The 18,491-nt window shown below is 38.9% G+C and overlaps 1 protein-coding gene across 23 annotated transcripts in view; it reads right to left on the bottom strand.

The window, feature by feature from the left end:
• Positions 1 to 1,195: 1,195 nt before the first annotated feature.
• Positions 1,196 to 18,491, bottom strand: part of TENM3 (teneurin transmembrane protein 3) — a 485,679-nt gene continuing 468,383 nt past the window's right edge. For all 23 annotated transcript variants that reach the window (XM_069787531.1, XM_069787526.1, XM_069787558.1 and 20 more), the window contains 4 exons: positions 14,565 to 14,861; positions 11,758 to 13,369; positions 8,212 to 8,342; positions 1,196 to 4,816 (listed from right to left, as the gene is read on the bottom strand). In XM_069787531.1, coding sequence (XP_069643632.1) covers positions 4,061 to 4,816; positions 8,212 to 8,342; positions 11,758 to 13,369; positions 14,565 to 14,861 — 2,796 coding nt within the window. In that variant the 3' untranslated portion in view covers positions 1,196 to 4,060. The remainder of the gene's footprint in view (positions 4,817 to 8,211; positions 8,343 to 11,757; positions 13,370 to 14,564; positions 14,862 to 18,491) is intronic.

The following is an 18,491-nucleotide window of genomic DNA, read 5'->3' as shown; positions in this document are numbered from 1 at the left end:
TGATCAGTCTGGTTGGTTTGGATGTGGCTTTGCAGTTAGGGCTATGATTTCACTGTGCTTGTGCTGTTCAGTTTATGCTGTGTGATGCGCTCTGCTTTGGCTTATTTTTAACCCTGGCAGCTTCTAGTAAGTGTCAAATAAGCAGCTTCTAATAAGCTGCTTAGAAGCTGTTTCTAGTAAGTGTCTTTGCTTTGCATTTCCCATCCCCAAAGAATTGCACACTAGTCTCTTCCTCTTTTTCTTAAAGGTTCTCAAGCTGGCCGTATGTAAAGCTGTGGCTTGCCATTCTGGAGTTAGCAGTAAACCAAGGTATTAACACTTTTAGAAGATTTGTTTTTCTTTTTTTCCTGAAAACAGAATTCAAACATTTTGTCATCTTAGATTCTCTGTGAATGCAGCCTATTCTCTCATAGACGATCATTTTAAACTGTTATTTTATGCAGTGTTTTTTCTTTTACAGCCTTTCAGCCATCACTGAAGCCTCTGAAGAGTGGCAGTGTAACTGGCATTTTTTTTTCCCTTGTCAAATGCAAATCTCTCACCTCCCAAGTGTGAACATACAAAGCTCTCTTACTCTTACTGTCTTTTTTTTTTTTTTTTTTAATAACAAAATTAGGCCACAGTTAGCTAAGCAGAGTGACCTGATTCGTGCTGGATCAACATGTTATCAGCTCGAGGTTGTCACTACAAAGTAAGTGTGGTGAAGTCTGCCTGTTCCAACTAAAATCAAAGCAGTCTCTTGACATACAGCAGTGCTGAAGTCAGCAGTTTCTGCAAAGTGGGTCTAAATGCAGATTGAAAGATCTCTTCTGTGTATAATATGTAACTACCAGTGCCAACCTAATTATTTATAATCAAATGCTTTTTGTCGTATTTTTACTCAGGAGGACATGAGAGAAAACAGTTCTAAGTGATTTTTTTGTTCTTTGGCTTCTCCTTATTTGTGAGGTATATTTAATGTTTTCTCTAAAGTAGGCCACCTGAGAGGTCCCATGGAGTAATTCACTTTGCTGAGTTAGCAGATGAGGCCAATGGACAGAGTCAAAAAAGATACTGCCAACTGTGAAGCGAATGAATCAATACCAGTGCAACTGAATCAGTTTGCTTCTTCCGATATAACAAGAAAAGCAATAGCACAGATGCAGTATCTGACATACAGATTTAAAAAACAAATATAAACACACACACACACACACACATTGGGTTGGCTTTTATTGGAAAGCCTAGATGCAATCTATAGTTATCAATTTGTGGAAAATTCAGGACACATATAAAGTTAAGAAGGCAAATTAAAAGAACAATACAAATCAGACGAAATATACATCTCAAAATATCAGGATAGCATTTTGACTGGCATTGCCTAAAATACTTAGAATCTCCTTTCTTTTTTTTTGTAATATGCTGCTTTTAATTATGCATATTTTTTCTTTAAAAAGATCTTTTGTTTATATATTCCCCAAGGTCACTATTTCCTGCAGGAGCATGTCCAGATCACAAGTCTTTTTTAGCAAGAAATAGGCTCATTATACCTACTAACAAGGCCACTAATTGGCTTGATTTGACTTTATCTAAAATGATCACCAACAGATACTATAATTTGTTGTTTATTGGTGCCAGAACAAAGGAGAAGGAACTGGTACGTGTCAAGTAGAAGATATATTTCATTGTTGACATCTTATACAAGCTTTTCATATTCAAACAGAACAGAAACATTTGACATAATTTAGAATATGAGCCTATTTCAACAGAGAGCACTTACAGCATGCTAAATACAGTGCTGTGGAAGAGCCACCCAACAGAACTGCAAACACCTAGCATTTTACATCTTTAAAAAGAATACGTAGCTCAATGACACGCCTCTGGGGTCTGACATATCATCCTCTCTAAATTTAGGGCCCTCAAGACTTCAAGGGTAAAAATACTAACAACTAATCTGTGCTTTCATTCTAATAGATGATTAGCATTCATTATATGTGTAATTAGTTCTGTATGCTCTACCAAATACACACATACAGTAATAGCACTGATACTGTAGATTCGGTAGCGACTTGGCTGGGAGAAATTCAAATCTGTTTATCAAACAATCCTAATGTGCAATTTAGAGTATGTAATACCATAGACTCTCAGAATACAAAGCAGTTAGAAAACTATTTTTATTACATCCACTTGAACCATTCATAGTTAAGACACGTTCACTTACTATGTTTTGTCATTATAATACATGGATAGAAATACTGTGTATATTTCAATGAACATCAAAAAACCCCAATTTTGTCTCATCTTAAAAATATTTATTTTTGTGGCTGAATTTAGTGCTCATGAGAGTAAAGCTCTAAGAATGGTTTCAGCCAAGATGTAGAACAGATGCCATAGATGCCACCATAGGCTTCCTGTAAGGAACCAGCTGCACACTTCAGTTCTGTCCTGCAGCAAATATACTGGGCCTTGGAGCAGAGCATGCCAAATCTATGCAGTGGTGTGGAGATACAGACTAGGCACTAGAATTGGACCTTCCTCTCCATCCCCAGGTTCAGTGTTCACAGTAATGGGATTTGATCTGCCAGCTGAAGGCCAGGAGATGAACCTACTGAACAGCCTGCCTGCCTAAAGAGCAATTCTGTAGCATCAGGTCAGAGGTACACTTCTTCTATCTGGAGTTATTAACATCTAAAAGAGCTGTATTTATACAGAAGACAAAGCTGACATAACTGGATGAAACTACATCATTTCTTCTTCTTCTTCTACATACAATTTGCCAAGCACCTGAGACACTATTCTCTCCATTGTGAAACAAAGCTTCTAAAAAAACAACAGAAACCCCACCTGGTATGAATAAATGTCCATTTATTACGTTAGGGCTGGAAAAAGACAAGGAAAACCCAACCTATTAAAGTCTTCCATCATAATAAACGAGACTTATTTGGTTACTGTGCCTTCTAACAATGACTGATGAAGTGGCACTGGCCTGGGTGACAGGAGAGGTACGGGAGGGGAGGGAGCTGCGGTCTGATTCAGCCAGCCACTTCGGAGCGTCCCATCCTATCAGCAGAGTGATAGATGCACAGCTTTAAACCTAATACAAAAATATTAACACTTTTGGACATTAGTCATCACTGTTATATCTCTACAATATAATCCTTTATACTGTACAGCTATAACATAAAAGGTGCAATTCCTTTTTCTTTAAAAAAATCACACACAGCACATGTTTTTATCATTTTATTTTTAAGTATAAACTTTTTTAAACACTTTACATAAATTAACTCCTCTGAGACTAATATTTGATGTACAGTAAATTGTAATTCATATAAAAATCCATAAACAACTTGTCTCACATAATTTACAAAAAAATCAGGGTTTCCTTTGCTTATCTGCAACAAGGATTCTACTTGCCATTTTCCCCCCAAGGCAAACCATGTTAGCATTGTAAAATCCATTATTAAATTCCCATGGTAGCATAAGTAAGTCACTTGTGCCAATGTCCTTTTAGAAAGCAGCACAGTTTAAAGCAGTTGGGTTGTCTATAAACAGTAATTTTTGCCCCACGTTTTAAAATTAACAGATATATACCACATCCTATGCAGTGAGAGAGAGAAAGAGAGAGAGAAAGAGAGAGACTACTTCTCGTAAGCAAAGGTCAACAATTCAGTAATATTTGGAAACACTGTATGGGTCTGTATCTTAATTAAATACAGTGCCTCAAAGGAACAGACAGCCTGTTGCAAAATCTGTAGGCCTTTTTCTTTTCTTTTTTCTTCTTTTTTTTTTTTTTTAATACTTTTCAGTCCAACTTGAGTGCAGCGATATGCATATGTAAACATATTCTTTAAAGCAGATCACCTTTAAGGTCATTGAGAAAAAAAAAAGTTTTGTCATTAGCAGTATCATTCTTCTGGAAGGCGCTCTTTTCATTACAGAGTCTGTTTGGATTGTGCTACAGAAAAAATCTGAGCAAAGATGTAAGCTTAGGCTCAAGTAGTAATGCAGCAAAACAGTTTGGTCTCCTTTTTAGAAGACACTGGTACACAGTCTCTTTGGCAGCCTGAGCTAAGCCAGTGTGTTACCTCTTTCCTATCTCACTTTGTCTGAGGAACTGTATGTTGTTAGCGCTGTCTGCTAATTCTGGATATTGCTCCACAGAGAGTACATAGTACCCATCGTATCCTTGTACCTTTCCAGCACTTAGCAACTGCCTCTTTTCTCCTTCTGTCCACAACCGGGCGCCTTCCTCTCCATCTCTTACTCTCTGTTGTTCTCTGGCCCAGGCACTAGAAAGAGCTCTTTGCCTGGCTTGCTCCAGTATTCGGGCCTTTTCCTCATCAAGTGTCATGCCATAGCGGACGTGAAGCGCTAAAGCACCGTATTGCATTTCAACATCAGCAAACCTACGAGTCCTGCCATTTACCACAGTGGTGGACTGGGAAACAGTGACATTGATGCCATTCTCCAGGGCCTTCCGCCCACTTGTCAGCCTCAGTGTCCCAAGGTCACTCTCGGGGGAGGTGGTCTTGATAAAATAGTGCGTGTCCTTTCCCTCAATGGTGAAATGCAAGTTTTCTAGGTAGTAGGCGTTGTTCAGAACAGCTGCCACTTTTATGCAGTCCTCATTTGCAATGTTGAGCACGTTTGTTTGCACTTTGCCTTGATTGACAGCAAGCATCACCCCTTTCCCAATCAGAGACTTCACTGTAGCAAACCACAGCCATGACTTCTCTCCACTGGATTTCCGTCTGCTGACCTGCACTTCTGCCATCTTTCCCAGGGAAAGGAAAGCCTTTGCTTGTCTCGCCACTTGTTGTTGCACTCCAGAAATTGGCTGTAAACAAGAACAGACAGAAGTTTTACCAGCCATCTGTAGCCCTCTAGATGCCAAACAGCCAGGCTTTCTTGGTGTGCTGCCCGTGGACAACAACAGGATATGCCACAACTGACAGTGCCAAGGAGTTAATTAAATCTACATACTGCTTGTTCTGCTGAGTTACAAGAGTATTTTGTTTGATAATGTACAGTGCTTTTTCTCTTTGTCTCCCCGAGAACCTGCACAAAAATAAGATTTAACTTCAGAGGCTACTTACTGGGCTGCACAGGACAGACCTTTGCAATACTAATACTTAATATGGGTAAGAGCTATCTTACTACAGTGTCATCTCATCCTCTGAGCTTGTTCGACTATGATTCCTGTCTACCATGAGCCCATCCAAACCGAGGAGATTTTTGCAGGTCACGAAGCTGCACTTTAGAACAGGAACAAGCCCTTCTTTATGCTGAGTCAGGAGATAGAGTCTCTCAGGTAGCTGCAGTCTAAGACCAAACTGCAGGGAGGCTCTCATAAACCCTCAAGCGGCTAAAGGAAGGAGGGGAATCAAACTGTAATGATAGTCTTTACAGTAAAAGAGAAGGAAGCAAACAGTACAGAGCAGTGAGGTGGAATACTAGGGACTGATGCCCTTTCTTGCAAATACCTGCAGAAACTGATAAAAGGGGACACGTGAAAAGGCTGTGGCCGATTCAGTTCTGCGAGCTTCCATTTCACTCCAAGTATCGGTGTGCTGTCTAAAAGAGATGAGCAACTTCTCCCCCCAGAACTTCAGACAGGTGCAGTCCTGAATACAGCAGAGTACTTTGTTGACAACTAGCAAAGACAAGGGGCAATGAATGAAAAGAACCAACGGGCAAGCCTAAAATATGCTCAGTTGGTATTTCATGTTTTACCATATCTGGGGTGTTCTTGTTGAAAAGGTAGGTGTGCTATAAAGGGGAGGAAATAAGAGGTGCAATTGTGAGGTGCAAAAGCACAAGATGGAAAAGCTAGAATAGGAGAATCTGTTCAAGAAGTTTATTTTGACTTAAAAGCTGTATATAGCCCAGTATGCCAGATGCACTCTTGGTAAAGAGAGAGGATAGCTGGGGAATGGGACCTGCCAGCATAACTGCTGTGGTTGGCCAGAAGAGCTAGAAGAGCAGAAGCAGCTAGCAGGAATGGTTAGCTAGCACAGCTAGATAGCTGGGCAGCTCACATTATGGGGTCAACTGGTTGGGATGAGACCTTACAAGTGCACAGAATAGGCACATCTTATCTGTCTAACCCTGGGTCTTAACAGCTACAGGCTGTGAATGAGCTAGTATTGATGGAGGTGCGAAGCAGACAGCTGCCCTAGCAGTTGTCTCAGCAGGAAACAGATTTAAATAGCTTTGGCTGCACTTTTGAAAAGGAGTACTTAGTTTCTGTAGATGATCCAGTTTATCTTCCAATTGACCCCTTCTCCCTTCAGTAAAATACTGTTTAACCCATTTGATTCATTGCTGACAAATGAGGCAAAAGCCTGTTTATTTTTCCCAAATTTATGGGTGGGAGACCAAGCAGGAGTCATTAACAGACTCCTACAACCTTAATTCAGCCTTGCTGCTAATCAAAGCCTGGCAAGAGGCTTGCAAAGGCTTCTCTGCTCTGCCATCAGGGCAGCTTTCTGGAGGGGACAGTTCCTGAGGGAATTATGAATTGACTTGGACTCTCAACTCTTCCTGAACGTGGCAGATTCCTGTCTGCACTTGCTAACGAGTGTGGATTTCAGCTGTTGTAAATCCTACATGAACGCTATTGAGCACAACATATATTCTAGCCAGCATGCTCATCAGTGAGAGCAGCGAGATGCTACAGCAACTTCATAATGACAAAGTTTGTTTATTTTTAACATGTATCGTCAGAGCTCTGAAGCAAAACCTCAAAGCTCTGTAAAGCTCACTCACTCCACAGTGTTTCAAAATACTAAGTGGTTTGTGTGTTTACTTCTGGCTCCTGGTTGCATTCGCTTGTTCAACAATGAATATCATAGTCACAGCTTCTTCCTACCTGAGAATTTCGAATCTTTGTTTTCCTCCCACTTCTCTTTCTCTCTGTCATGTCACATGCCCCTGGCACTTCTCCACATCGTTGAGCTCCTTCCTGAAGATTTTTGACAACTAGCTGTCTGCTCTCATCTCTTTGACCAAACTGGTTCTCTTCCTGGTGCACCTTTGCTGGTGTTAGTGGATAATTGGATTCTTTAGCCTTTGAGATCTAAATAAACAACCTCTGATAGTTCTTCACAGCCATGCCTGATGACAGGTCTCTTATCTCCTGATACAACCACCTTGGCTGGAGAACCTGCAATGCTCCTCCTTCACTGCTTCTACTGCTCATGGGAGACACTATTCTCATGCTGTGCTCTAAGGTCTTTCCCTGTTACTCACTCCCTGGCTATTAAAAATATATATATAGCAGGTCACTTCATGCATGCAAACTTAGCTTCCATATGCTCCCTTCTGCCGGGCCACCCTTCTCATGATTTTTTGTCTGAATTAGGTTGTAAGATTCTTCAAGATCATACCCTCTTTTAATCTCGTAAAGTTCTCAATCACAATTCTTGTAAAGGGAGATCTGCTTTTGACTGCTTACAACGGCAGTACCTGTTGTACTGTCTCTTAACAATTCCTTCTTAACTGAGAACTGTAGGATTTTCGAGGGCATAGGTCTTTGATCAAGTCTGATTTGTAAATATAATTTTCTTAAATAGCAGATTTAGATTTTAACGTCCACATTTATTTTTTCCATTACTTAAAACTGTAGCAGGTTTTCAGGACTGAAGTTCATTTTTTCTCCTCCCAAAGAACTTCATAAGCACCTGGAGTTTTGGTTTTATGTAATGTAATGGGTTTTACCTCAGGTAATTTAATTTTCAATATTTTATCTTTACATATAAAACGTGATTAATATTAAAGAGAAGTAAAATTGTAGTGGTGCCCGGTATGCATAATTTATATCACCTGTTCTGTTTATTTCACAGTCTATTTTTACTTCAGTGTTCAGTTTCTGCCTTCAGGCAGAGTGTTAGTACAGATCTAATCTCTGTAGCTTCTGCTATGAAACTCAAGACATCTTTAAAGGGTCTTAAACTTCTTTTCATTGATTATTGTCTTTCTGCATTTTTATTATTGCTGAAAGCAAACAAAAGCTTATTTAAAATGGTACCTAACTTAGCACATCTGTAAGAAAAAACATCATCTGTAATTTCTTAAATTCTTTTGAAAGTAGATAAAAATTACAGGTTTGAAAAGCACTGTTCAGATTTAATTTAGCAAGTAACCCTGTCAGGATTATCCATGCCTAATAAGATCTGAATAGAAGGGAACATTCTGTCTTGTTTCCTTTGTATGTTTAGTTTTGTTTCTTACTGGTATGTCCTCCCATTGCTGGCTCTTCACAAGTTCATAAGAAGGTTCTGTTAAATCAAATTTCGGAACAGGGAAACCAGGAATGGCATTGTGCAGATGGAAGCCGAATGTCACCAGCCAGCTGTTAACATCTGAAAAAGAATTATTAAAAAAACATGAGAAAAATGTTAGAATTGTTCTATATTTTGCAATCATACCATTTTTACATGGAATAGCTTTTGGCATAGTTGATTTCCTTCTGTAACATGAAAATTATTCAACAGTCTTCATTTTGGTATGTATGGATTTGTGCTACAGCTAGAATACCAAGCCTATACAGAAAACTTGAAGTTCTAAACTTACAAGAAAACTTCTGTCCTATATAAGAGTTGCACTATGCTTGTTTGAAAGGCACTGGAGGTTTCAGCAATTCTGAAGGCCTCTGAGTTCCAGAACAACTATAGGAGCACAATTACAGTGAGAGAAGGCCTCTGAGTTCCAGAACAACTATAGGAGCACAATTACAGTGAGAGAAGGCCTCTGAGTTCCAGAACAACTATAGGAGCACAATTACAGTGAGATTTCCTTCTAATATAGCCTAAACTAATTGGGATTTCATGGTCAGGCTGAATGTGCTTTATGCAGCACCTTCATCATCAATACTGTAAAACAAAGCAAAAAAGAAAAAGTACTGCAGAGCACATCCTGTCCTTTTGTTACATATGTTTTATTGTAATGTCTTCAAACTAGCCCTGAAATAACACCTATATGGTCAATTACCTTTTAAATGAATTGGCAGATATTTTATGTTGGTTCAAGAGAAATCTCCCCCTCTCCAAGATGAAGTTGGACCAATGAAATTAAAAGCTAATGAAATGTATTACAGTTGCATCAGTAAGCAGACAGGATACATTATTTATGATACATTTTATGTTCTGTTAAAAATAAATAAAGTAGGGATGCCAACAATTAATTAGTTAACAATTGTTGGGCAAGAATGGGTTCGCTGCCTTGTTTCTGTCTTTCTACCCTATTTTTCCCAAATACTAAGCTTAGCAGAAGTTGGCAGAGTACTCCTTACCAAATCTAGTAGTTTTCATTTAAGAAAACTCCAAATAAGTGGAACAAGGAACCAAATTTTTCAAATGTTGAAAGAATAAAAAATATTTACCTTAAAATAATTTCTAACCTTTCCAGATAAATGATACGCCTCATGAGCCTTTGCATCTAAAACATCTAGTCAGCCAAATTACTAATTGTAATTATAACCTTATATGAGCAGTGTGTGTCCATGCATTCCGTACATCAAGTATGTTAAGAAAAGTACTAAGACTGTATTTTGAGGGCAATTTTTTAACTAAAAGTGCATCATTTTCAATGCCACAAAGAATTGTAATTGCAACTGCATCCCCTACAGCACATGCTGCTAAAAGAGGACAGATTCAAAGGTCTGTTATTATGCTTGCTCCCAGGCAGCATGTTACCAACCCTGTTAATAGCTGCTGTTTGTTAAATTAATGCAAACCCACTTGATTCCCAGGATGCTTTTCTGAGTGGTAGTCTCACAACTCTTAAGGAAGTGGGGCTGAGCCCCTCCTCTAGTCTGACACTGTGTAAAATATTTCAGATTATTTACATCTATTTAAATATGAAAATTCAAATGTATCTGAGCCATGCATTTTTCAGAAACTTCTGGTGATGTGCAGGTAGATTTTTTTTGTATGTAGAGTAATGGAAAACACTACACATCACTAACTCTAAACCCACAAAAAGCACATAGGTTCCCTAAGAACTCAGTTATACAAGTGGCACGTTAGCAGCTTTTTTATTGCCAAAAGAGAAATTCACACTCCTTTTTCTATATCCTACTCCTCCTTCCCTGCTCCTGGCTGTGTACTCATTACTTTGTGCTGGCCCTTGAGCTTATTGGACTTCTCTTATTTAGCCAATTTACATTAGCAGCCTTGCAAAAACCTACCCTGGCAAATACCAACCAATTTCCAGTGAATATTTTCTGCCATGTTAATGAGTTAAACTGGTCACAGAAAGACCCCTCCTGCCCTTGCTACCTTACAGTCTCACTCGACTTGTTTTTTTTGGTCCACCAATATGCACTTTTTACTGCTTAGTAGCCCAGAGCCATGAAGGAGCCTGACTCTAATCCACATGTGTGCTCGTTTTGGCTGGGATAGAGTTATTTTTCTTCATAGTAGCTGGTATGGGACTATGTTTTGGATTTGTGCTGAAGACAGTGTTGATAATGCTGAAATGTTTTGTTACTGCTGAGCAGTGCTTACACAGAGCCAAGGCCTTTTCTGCTTCTCCCACCACCCCACCAGCGAGGAGGCTGGGGGTGCACAAGAAGCTGGGAGGGGGCACAGCTGGGACAGCTGACCCCAACTGACCAAAGGGATATTCCACACCATATGACGTCATGCTCAGTATATAAAGCTGGGGGAAGGAGAAGGAAGGGGAGACATTTGGAGTGATGGTGTTTTGTCTTCCCAAGTAACCATTACACGTGATGGAGCCCTGCTTTCCTGGAGATGGCTGAACACCTGCCTGCCGATGGGAAGTGGTGGATGAATTTCTTGGTTTGCTTTGCTTATGTGCATGGCTTTTGCTTTGCCTATTAAACTGTCTTTTATCTCAACCCACGAGTTTTCTCACTTTTACCCTTCTGTTTCTCTTCTCTATCCCACTGTGAGGGAGGTGAGTGAGTGGCTATGTGGTGTTTAGTTGCTGGCTGGGGCTAAACCACAATAACATGTAAGGAGATTCTCATGAACGGTCTTTGAGGGGTTCTTACTCTTGTACTTGCTCAAGGAGTCTAGTTTTTTCATTATAAGAGCACTGGGTAATGAGTAACAGCACTGGAAGGAGAACCTAGGGCTCCTCTTTCCTCTCCCAATGCACTGAGATCTCTAGCTGAGGCACCTTGTGTTACAGTTCAGTCTGTATTCCACTGCTACTCCAAAATGTACTTTGGAAAACCCAACTCCCCTCATACAGAGATGCTCTGCATTATCTTTGTGGGTCAACGGTCTAATATGAAAGCACCATAAGGACTGTGTAGGGCATGAGGTTTAGGTTTAGTTACCTAAACCTGAAAGCTAATAATGGCCTGTGGATGTTAATCTTTTACGCAGGTACCTAAATCAATGTCTAAAGCTAGATGAGATATTTTCAAGATCTCCCATTTGCCATTTCACTACTCCTGATAAGCGCGTTTGCTGTAATCATTCTCATTGTTAAGTGCTTAATGTTTCCTCATAAAGAACTTTTCCAAATAGGACATACTTGGGTACTTCAAAACCGTGAATTCCAGTCTAAACTGGATGTCTATAGGTCCAGCACCCCCAAGCTAAAATCGCTTTGTTGATCTGGTTCTAAACGCCAAGTACTTTTCAGAACAATTATCTTCCCCTAGAATTTCTTTACTAATCTTCCCCAGACAATATCCTCAGCCTGTAACCCAGATAATCAGATTCCAGATTATAAGAACACAGAAAGGTAAATTTTGGAGCAAGTGGGAGACAGTATTGCAGTTAAGTAACTTTCTTTTACCTGTGATATAGTCCTTCACATCATGTATTTTACTGGCTGGGTTGTTATTTCTAAACATGTACAAATTAAATGGAGCTGGATCCTTCCCAATTCTCTTCCAGATTTCGATATCAGGTGTTGTCCACCGGCCTGCCAGTATGTCATAATCTCTTTCTCCGAAGTGGACCAGCTTGGTCAGTGGGTCATACAAGCCTCCATGGAATCCGATTACCAGCTGGAAGTCAAGGTTAGAGTCGAAATAGATCTCTCCATAAGCAGTGTATTGAATTTGTTTAAGCATGAGACCGTTGCTACTGAAAACAGCCAGTGGTGTCCCCGTATTGTCTGATGCAATGTAAAACTCGTCTCCACTGCTAATTTCCATGGCAAAAAGGTGTCCTTGCAGATCATAGTAGAGAGATGTGATTTCAGAACTTGAGTGGTTATATACATGAGTTATCCTGGTTGGGTAAGTAAGGTCTGCGTAAAAAAACTGGAGATGCTGTCCAAGGCTAGTTTTACTGGAAACTCGTCGCCCAAGTCCATCATAACGGTAAATAACTGTCCACCCACTGCCTTTGCTATAAACTCGAGTAAGAAGGCCTTTTGAACTGTATTCAAAGATTTCAGTACCCCTCTGACGCAGAAATCCATCTTCATCTAATCGGTACTGAACATCACCTAGTCGAGTTATTCTGTCTCTCAGGTCATAGCGAAGTGGCGTCAAACGGGCACTGCTACTGGGGTTGAGCAAGTGGAGGTTGCCATTCAGGTCATAGTTGTATCGCCACATTATTTTTTCATTCAGATAAACTGTCTGGAGCTGACCATCTACATCATATTCGTAAGCATATTTTGTGGTGTTGGCAAATGGCCCGATCTTAATTTCTCTTTTTGTCACTCGTCCCATGTTATCATACTGAATTGTAATCCAATACATTAACGACCGAAATATTTCATACTGAATTTCCTTGATGCGGCCATGCGCATCAAAGTGTTTTGTGTAGGTCATTACAGCTGTTGAAATGATCTGGTTAATATCATAATATATAACTCCAAATTTTCCAAATTGTTCAACTTTGCCAGAGATATCATCAAACTGGTAGAGATCAATAGGCAATGGGGTTTCATTGATGACACCTTGCATGCTAGTCACTCTGAAGCTATTGTCATAGCTGTAGTCAAATCGGGCATTTACCATTCCGTCTTCGCTAAAGCGGAAAATCTGTCTGTCAATCAGTGGGCCAATTTGCCTGTATCTAATGGTGCAGATAAAACCATCGCTTTGGAGGTTTACTGTTTTCAGGACTCCTGCTGTCTCATCGTAAGTAAAGCTAACTCTTGTGCTATCATATAAAATTTCTGAGAGCTTGGTCTGCCGTCTGTACTTGAATAATACTCTTCGGCTTGTCCCCAGGAAAGCAGTTTGAAGGAGCTGCCCTTCTTCATTGTAGTCCATTATAACAGAAGCATTACTTTCCGGGGGGTTGTATATATTCCGGTAATAGCCAATGGAGCGGATAGTCTGCATGGTATGACGAGCAACACTGGGCATGGTGACAGCAGAAAGCCGATCCAACAAATCATATTCGAAGATATACTGCCGTTGGCTATGAAGCAGAAGAACCATTGACTGAAAATTAAGAACAGATTTTTACCATGTGACAAATGGTGGAGTACCCCCCCATATACCGATACTATTTCTCCACAAAAATGTGACATTCCCACTTGAGAAAATTATCTCCTTTTTAATTGAGTTATCCTTGACCTTACATGTTGTTAACATCTCCCTGCCTAATTTACTTGGATGCTTAATTGTAAGGGGTTCTGTAATTAGTAGTTCCACATTCATAATTTGCTACTTGTTATGACTGTATCACTCTTTTATCAAGCACTCACAGCTAAACAGCAGATTGTCAATGGATTCAGATAAGTCATGTTTAATATGGGAAGAAGTAAAACTGTCTTAGAGCCATTAACTCACGAGGAGAACAACATATGGGAGATACAATTTCTTCCCTACAATTAGAGATGAAGAATTTGAATAGCCTGAGATTCCGGAGTACTGTGTTCTTGTTCTGTAAGCTTTTAAAACATAGGCAAAACAATTGTATGATTATTTTTATCAAAAGGAGCTACTTGGAATTATTCTGACATTTTTCTGATGCATGGCTATTATGTATCATAGGTCTTGATTAAATTATGTTTGCAATGACTAGTAAACAGTATCTGCTGAGCAACAGCTTCAACAGAAATATATTTAAACCCCAGAAAGAAATGGATTCTCTTTTTGCATAGCAGGCATGAGATCTCACAAAGGGGATTTTCACAGATATTTCTAGAGGGAGAGCTATCATTCAGTAACTGTTATATATAATGAAGATTCCTAGTCTTTTGCCTATCGTTTATTTTGATGCTACAACATATAGCAAGTACAAATTGACAGCTGTAACTATTTAGAAACAAGAGTGTTCCTTGGTAGTGAAAAAAAACAACAGTGAAGAATTTACAAACAAATTATTTCCAACTGAATTACACTGCAGAGATCTAGTCCCTGTACCTTATTTTAAGTGTTAAGATAAAAGGTAAATACAGATGCTTCTTGTTAGTCGGTGGCCTAAATAATTTAAAACCACATCAATTCCTAGCAATTAGCTACAGCATGATTACATATCTATTGTATAAAACATTCCCCTAGGAATCACATGTTGATACTTAGAGTAATTGAAATGTGCTTCTACTACCTATTTTTGCTTTGTATGCAGCAGTCAGATGCTGCAGAATTTCAGCACATTCCAAGCATTTTTTAAAACCTGAGTGTTCTTTACCTTTTCCAAATATGTGTAACTCCAAGTTTTCCCATCAGCAAACACTCTAGACACTATCCTTCCCTGTCCATCATACTCTATTTTTTCACTAGTCGTCCCTCGCTGTATGCTGCCTATTTGACCTGTGGATGAATAGGTAACATTGACAGCCATCAGCTTGCTGCTCGGTAGCCACAGGGTGGGGTGCCCTGATGTGTCGTAGGCAATCCTCAGCAGAAATTTACGGTGGTCATCGTAGATCTTTTCTGTCTTTGTGGTTCGATCAAAGTCAACTGAAAGGAGGTTTCTGCCATTAACCTTTTTAAAGCAAACAAAATGACACAATAAATCATGCTGTTCAAACCCTAGCCACCTATTATTTCCACAAAGCTAGCTATTCTTTAAATACCATTTACAGTGATTGATTTGCTGTGTGTGTAAATTATTTTATCAACTTCTTGATACAAATGTAAGGCACTATATTAGCATCTACTTTAGAAGGTCTCATTATATGAAGACATGGCCCAGAATTTGTTGCAATGTGTTCTTTCTTGATGCTTAGTCAACTGTTAAGAAAATACTGAAAGATGTGCACACTGAAAACTTCTGTAATAAGTGGAGCCATTTCAGCAAACAAACTACTTCTTTTGTAGGCAGTCCAAAGTATATCTAGCGAATTATTGTCAAAACATTCCCAGCAACCGCTTGTCCAGTTCATAACAATCATGCTAAGAAAGAACTGAATCCTAATCCTCCACAGCAAATATTTTTCAAAACAGTAAATACAAAATTAAGATCTTCAAAAGCATGTTAAATCTTCAAATTAAGATTAAACGGTTTTTAGAACACAGACTTTCCCCTTCTGGATCAAATGGAAGTTTAACTCAGTATCCTATCCACTGCTGCAATGTATTTATGGGGCTGAAATCCCTAGTAGGGGATTATGTCTTTTGCCTAGTTAACTGACCACTTAAAACCATAAATGACTGGAAGATTACTGAACCACTGAAAAAGTTATAAATTCTTTGAAGTTTATAACTATTTTGATTTGAAATTAAAGCCTTAGCCTAGATACATTTATGTTGAAAACTGTATTTTTTATATATGTAAACGATAGTGGTGGATAGTGATTTGTATGCAATACTTTTACATTGAAATCCCCCTCACCCTTTCAGTGTTGTAAATACACTAACTTTCAGTTTCATTGAATTGGCTCTCATTTTTGTACTTATGAAACGAAAATGTCTGGTTTTCTTTTCCTACATTGGTATCTTTGCAATTCTCTGTTCCCCCTCTGCACTGAACCGTATTTTAGTGTTTTCAAACAGGCCCCTAGGATTTCTTTGTTCATCTGTAAACTCTTTCTGTATCTGCTGTGTCTTTTTAAAGTTATTCCAGGTGGGGATAAAACACTGATAACTAATATTTTTCAACACTGTATTTTGCTAACATTTGGCAAGTAGGGGACAAACGGACATACAGCTAGGTGTAGTAAGAATTTTTTTTTAATTCCTTTTCAAGTACTCGATGTATACATTACAAAGAGGTGAAGAAAGATGGCTAAATAACATTCACAAAAGAATAAGAGAAGAGATATCCTGACCAAAGAAATGACTGGAGGATTTTTGCAGTTTTGAGGGCTGCATGTTCAAAAATCCATACATCATGGATGTTGGTACTTACACCCTAAGGCTGATAAACTTCTAAAAGATCAATATAAATTAGATTCATTATTATTGGCATAAAAGATATTAAAGTACTAGTGAAGAGTCATAGGCAAATAATAATAAAAAAATCCTACAAATGCTCAGTTTTGTTTATGTCTGTCTGTCTATCTATCTACATTACCTTTCTCTTTTTTAATATGAAATCACTGGCATGAGAACAATCTGCACTATCAATTTAGGAACAAAAATCATGTTGTCATGTAAATCTTCTAAGTAAGGAACGCACAGTCTAGCAGATGCGGAATAGCTACTTTATCTATTTAATGAGCCATCAAATCTTATTTAAATATACTTTGAAAAATCAACGCTACAAAACTGATTCTAGAAGTAGGTTAAACTGAACTATGAAACATTCCCATTCACTTCCTTTTTGTCTTTTTTTTTTGGACTTCTTCATTTTCAGGTAGTTTTCGTTTAAATTTTCCAACATCTAATATGCACTCATTTGCCTAGTTTCACTCTTAAATCTTGTTTAGCTTTTATTTCTCAGCCTCTCCCACACGTGCCTGCACTCATCTCTGTGTCTCCCTGCCTGTTTTGCTGCTTTGATTTTTTTCTTCCCTTTCTCTCCATCTTCCCTTCCTTATTTTACATTTAATTATGATTTTTATTAATTTTCTTGTCTACCTCTCAGGCTTAGACACTGAAGTGAGAATGGGCTCTTCTGATTTCTGAATTGGCAAAGAGGGAAGGGTGGTTTTATGGTTAAGGCAGATGTCCAAGCAATTGTGGCTAATTTCTTGGCTAAGCACATCCTTCCGGTGTAAATTGCAGCAAAGTACTTAATCTGGCTGTCTCACTGCCTTATCTGCTAAATGGGATAATAACATCCCTTGCCTTCTCACTTTCCATCTGTCTGGTCTGTGTAAGGGCAGGATGCAAGGGGAAAAAAGGGAAATGCCTCTTTCTCCAGCCAGATTCATGCTTCCAGATTCTGCTGACAGAGCTCTTCCATTCAGACATGCGAGCTTTTGGTGAAATTTTGGCTGTGCTTGCATAATCTCGTAATACAAGTGGCAATTATAATAACAACAACAAGTTTTGGTGATATAGCTTCTTTCATTGGACAGTATGGGGCTGGAATAACATATGTCAGCTAAAGTACTGCCTTCAACTGAAGTGTTTCTTAACAACAGCTCTGCTACCAAAATGGTTTTACAGCAAAACTTGAACGTGTTTATTGTGGCTAAGACAGCCACACTCCCAATATATTTGAAACCTCTGGGTTTCATTATGATAAAAATAGTAATTCAGGAAATTTTCAATGAAGAAACACTTAATGACACAAAACTGACTCTCTTGACAGTCCCCACCTACTGTCCTGCTACGTTTCATTAAGTTAGGTGTCCATCTATCCTGCTCTGTTTTAACACCTGTTTTTCTTTCCAATGAGAAGCACGAAATCTGACTGTAATTCCTCCATTAGGAGTAGGGGTATATTGCTGTGCCTTACAGAGAGATTCAAGAGGTAATGTGAAAACCGGGGACCTCTGCAGGGCTTAGAGCATGTCAGGTCTCAGGAGGAGGCAGAGCAAACTCCTCCTTTGAGCTCCCTCATCTATGTTACCCATCCACTCTGGGTGCATCCCTTGAGACAGAGCTCATACCAGTTCCTTTATTTGAGACCCTTGTGAGTGAGGGTCTGTCTGGCCTCAATACAAATGCCCTAAACCCACTCTTTCATATAAAGGACTGTCAGGACCTCTGCCAAAGGCCAGCCTACAGACCAAACATACAGGTCCGGGGACAAAACTAGGTTATTGATCAGTTACAAAACAAGTCTAACAAAAGTAAGATTGACAGAGGATGGTTGAGTTAAGGGAGGGTAATGTAATTCCTAATTAATTTCTTTATAAAGAATACTAGTAGTGGGTAGAACTAATAAAAGATAGAAAACCAAGAGAGTACTTTGTAATGTTAGATACTGCATACACATAATGCAGTGAGTGTCATATATATGAGTACATTTACTGGCAATATATTTTGTCACTGTTTTTTGTCTACGTTTGTCTTCTTTGCAGCAAAATGTTACTGACATATCTGTAGATGGAAATGATGAGCTTCCTCAGTTATTCCTGTTCTTCTTTCTGTTGTTTTCTTTCTCTACTTTCCTACATCCCCGAACCCACTCCAAGTGACATTTCTGTAGTATCTTCCCATGTAAATCAATTTCAAAAAACCTTCCCATTTTTTTTCTTTGCTGACAAGTTTCTTTACTTTT

This window comes from Haliaeetus albicilla, chromosome 1 (genome assembly GCF_947461875.1).
Source record: "Haliaeetus albicilla chromosome 1, bHalAlb1.1, whole genome shotgun sequence".
In the NCBI taxonomy this organism is placed as follows: Eukaryota; Metazoa; Chordata; class Aves; order Accipitriformes; family Accipitridae; genus Haliaeetus; species Haliaeetus albicilla.
This window is presented reverse-complemented; position numbering and strand designations above follow the sequence as displayed.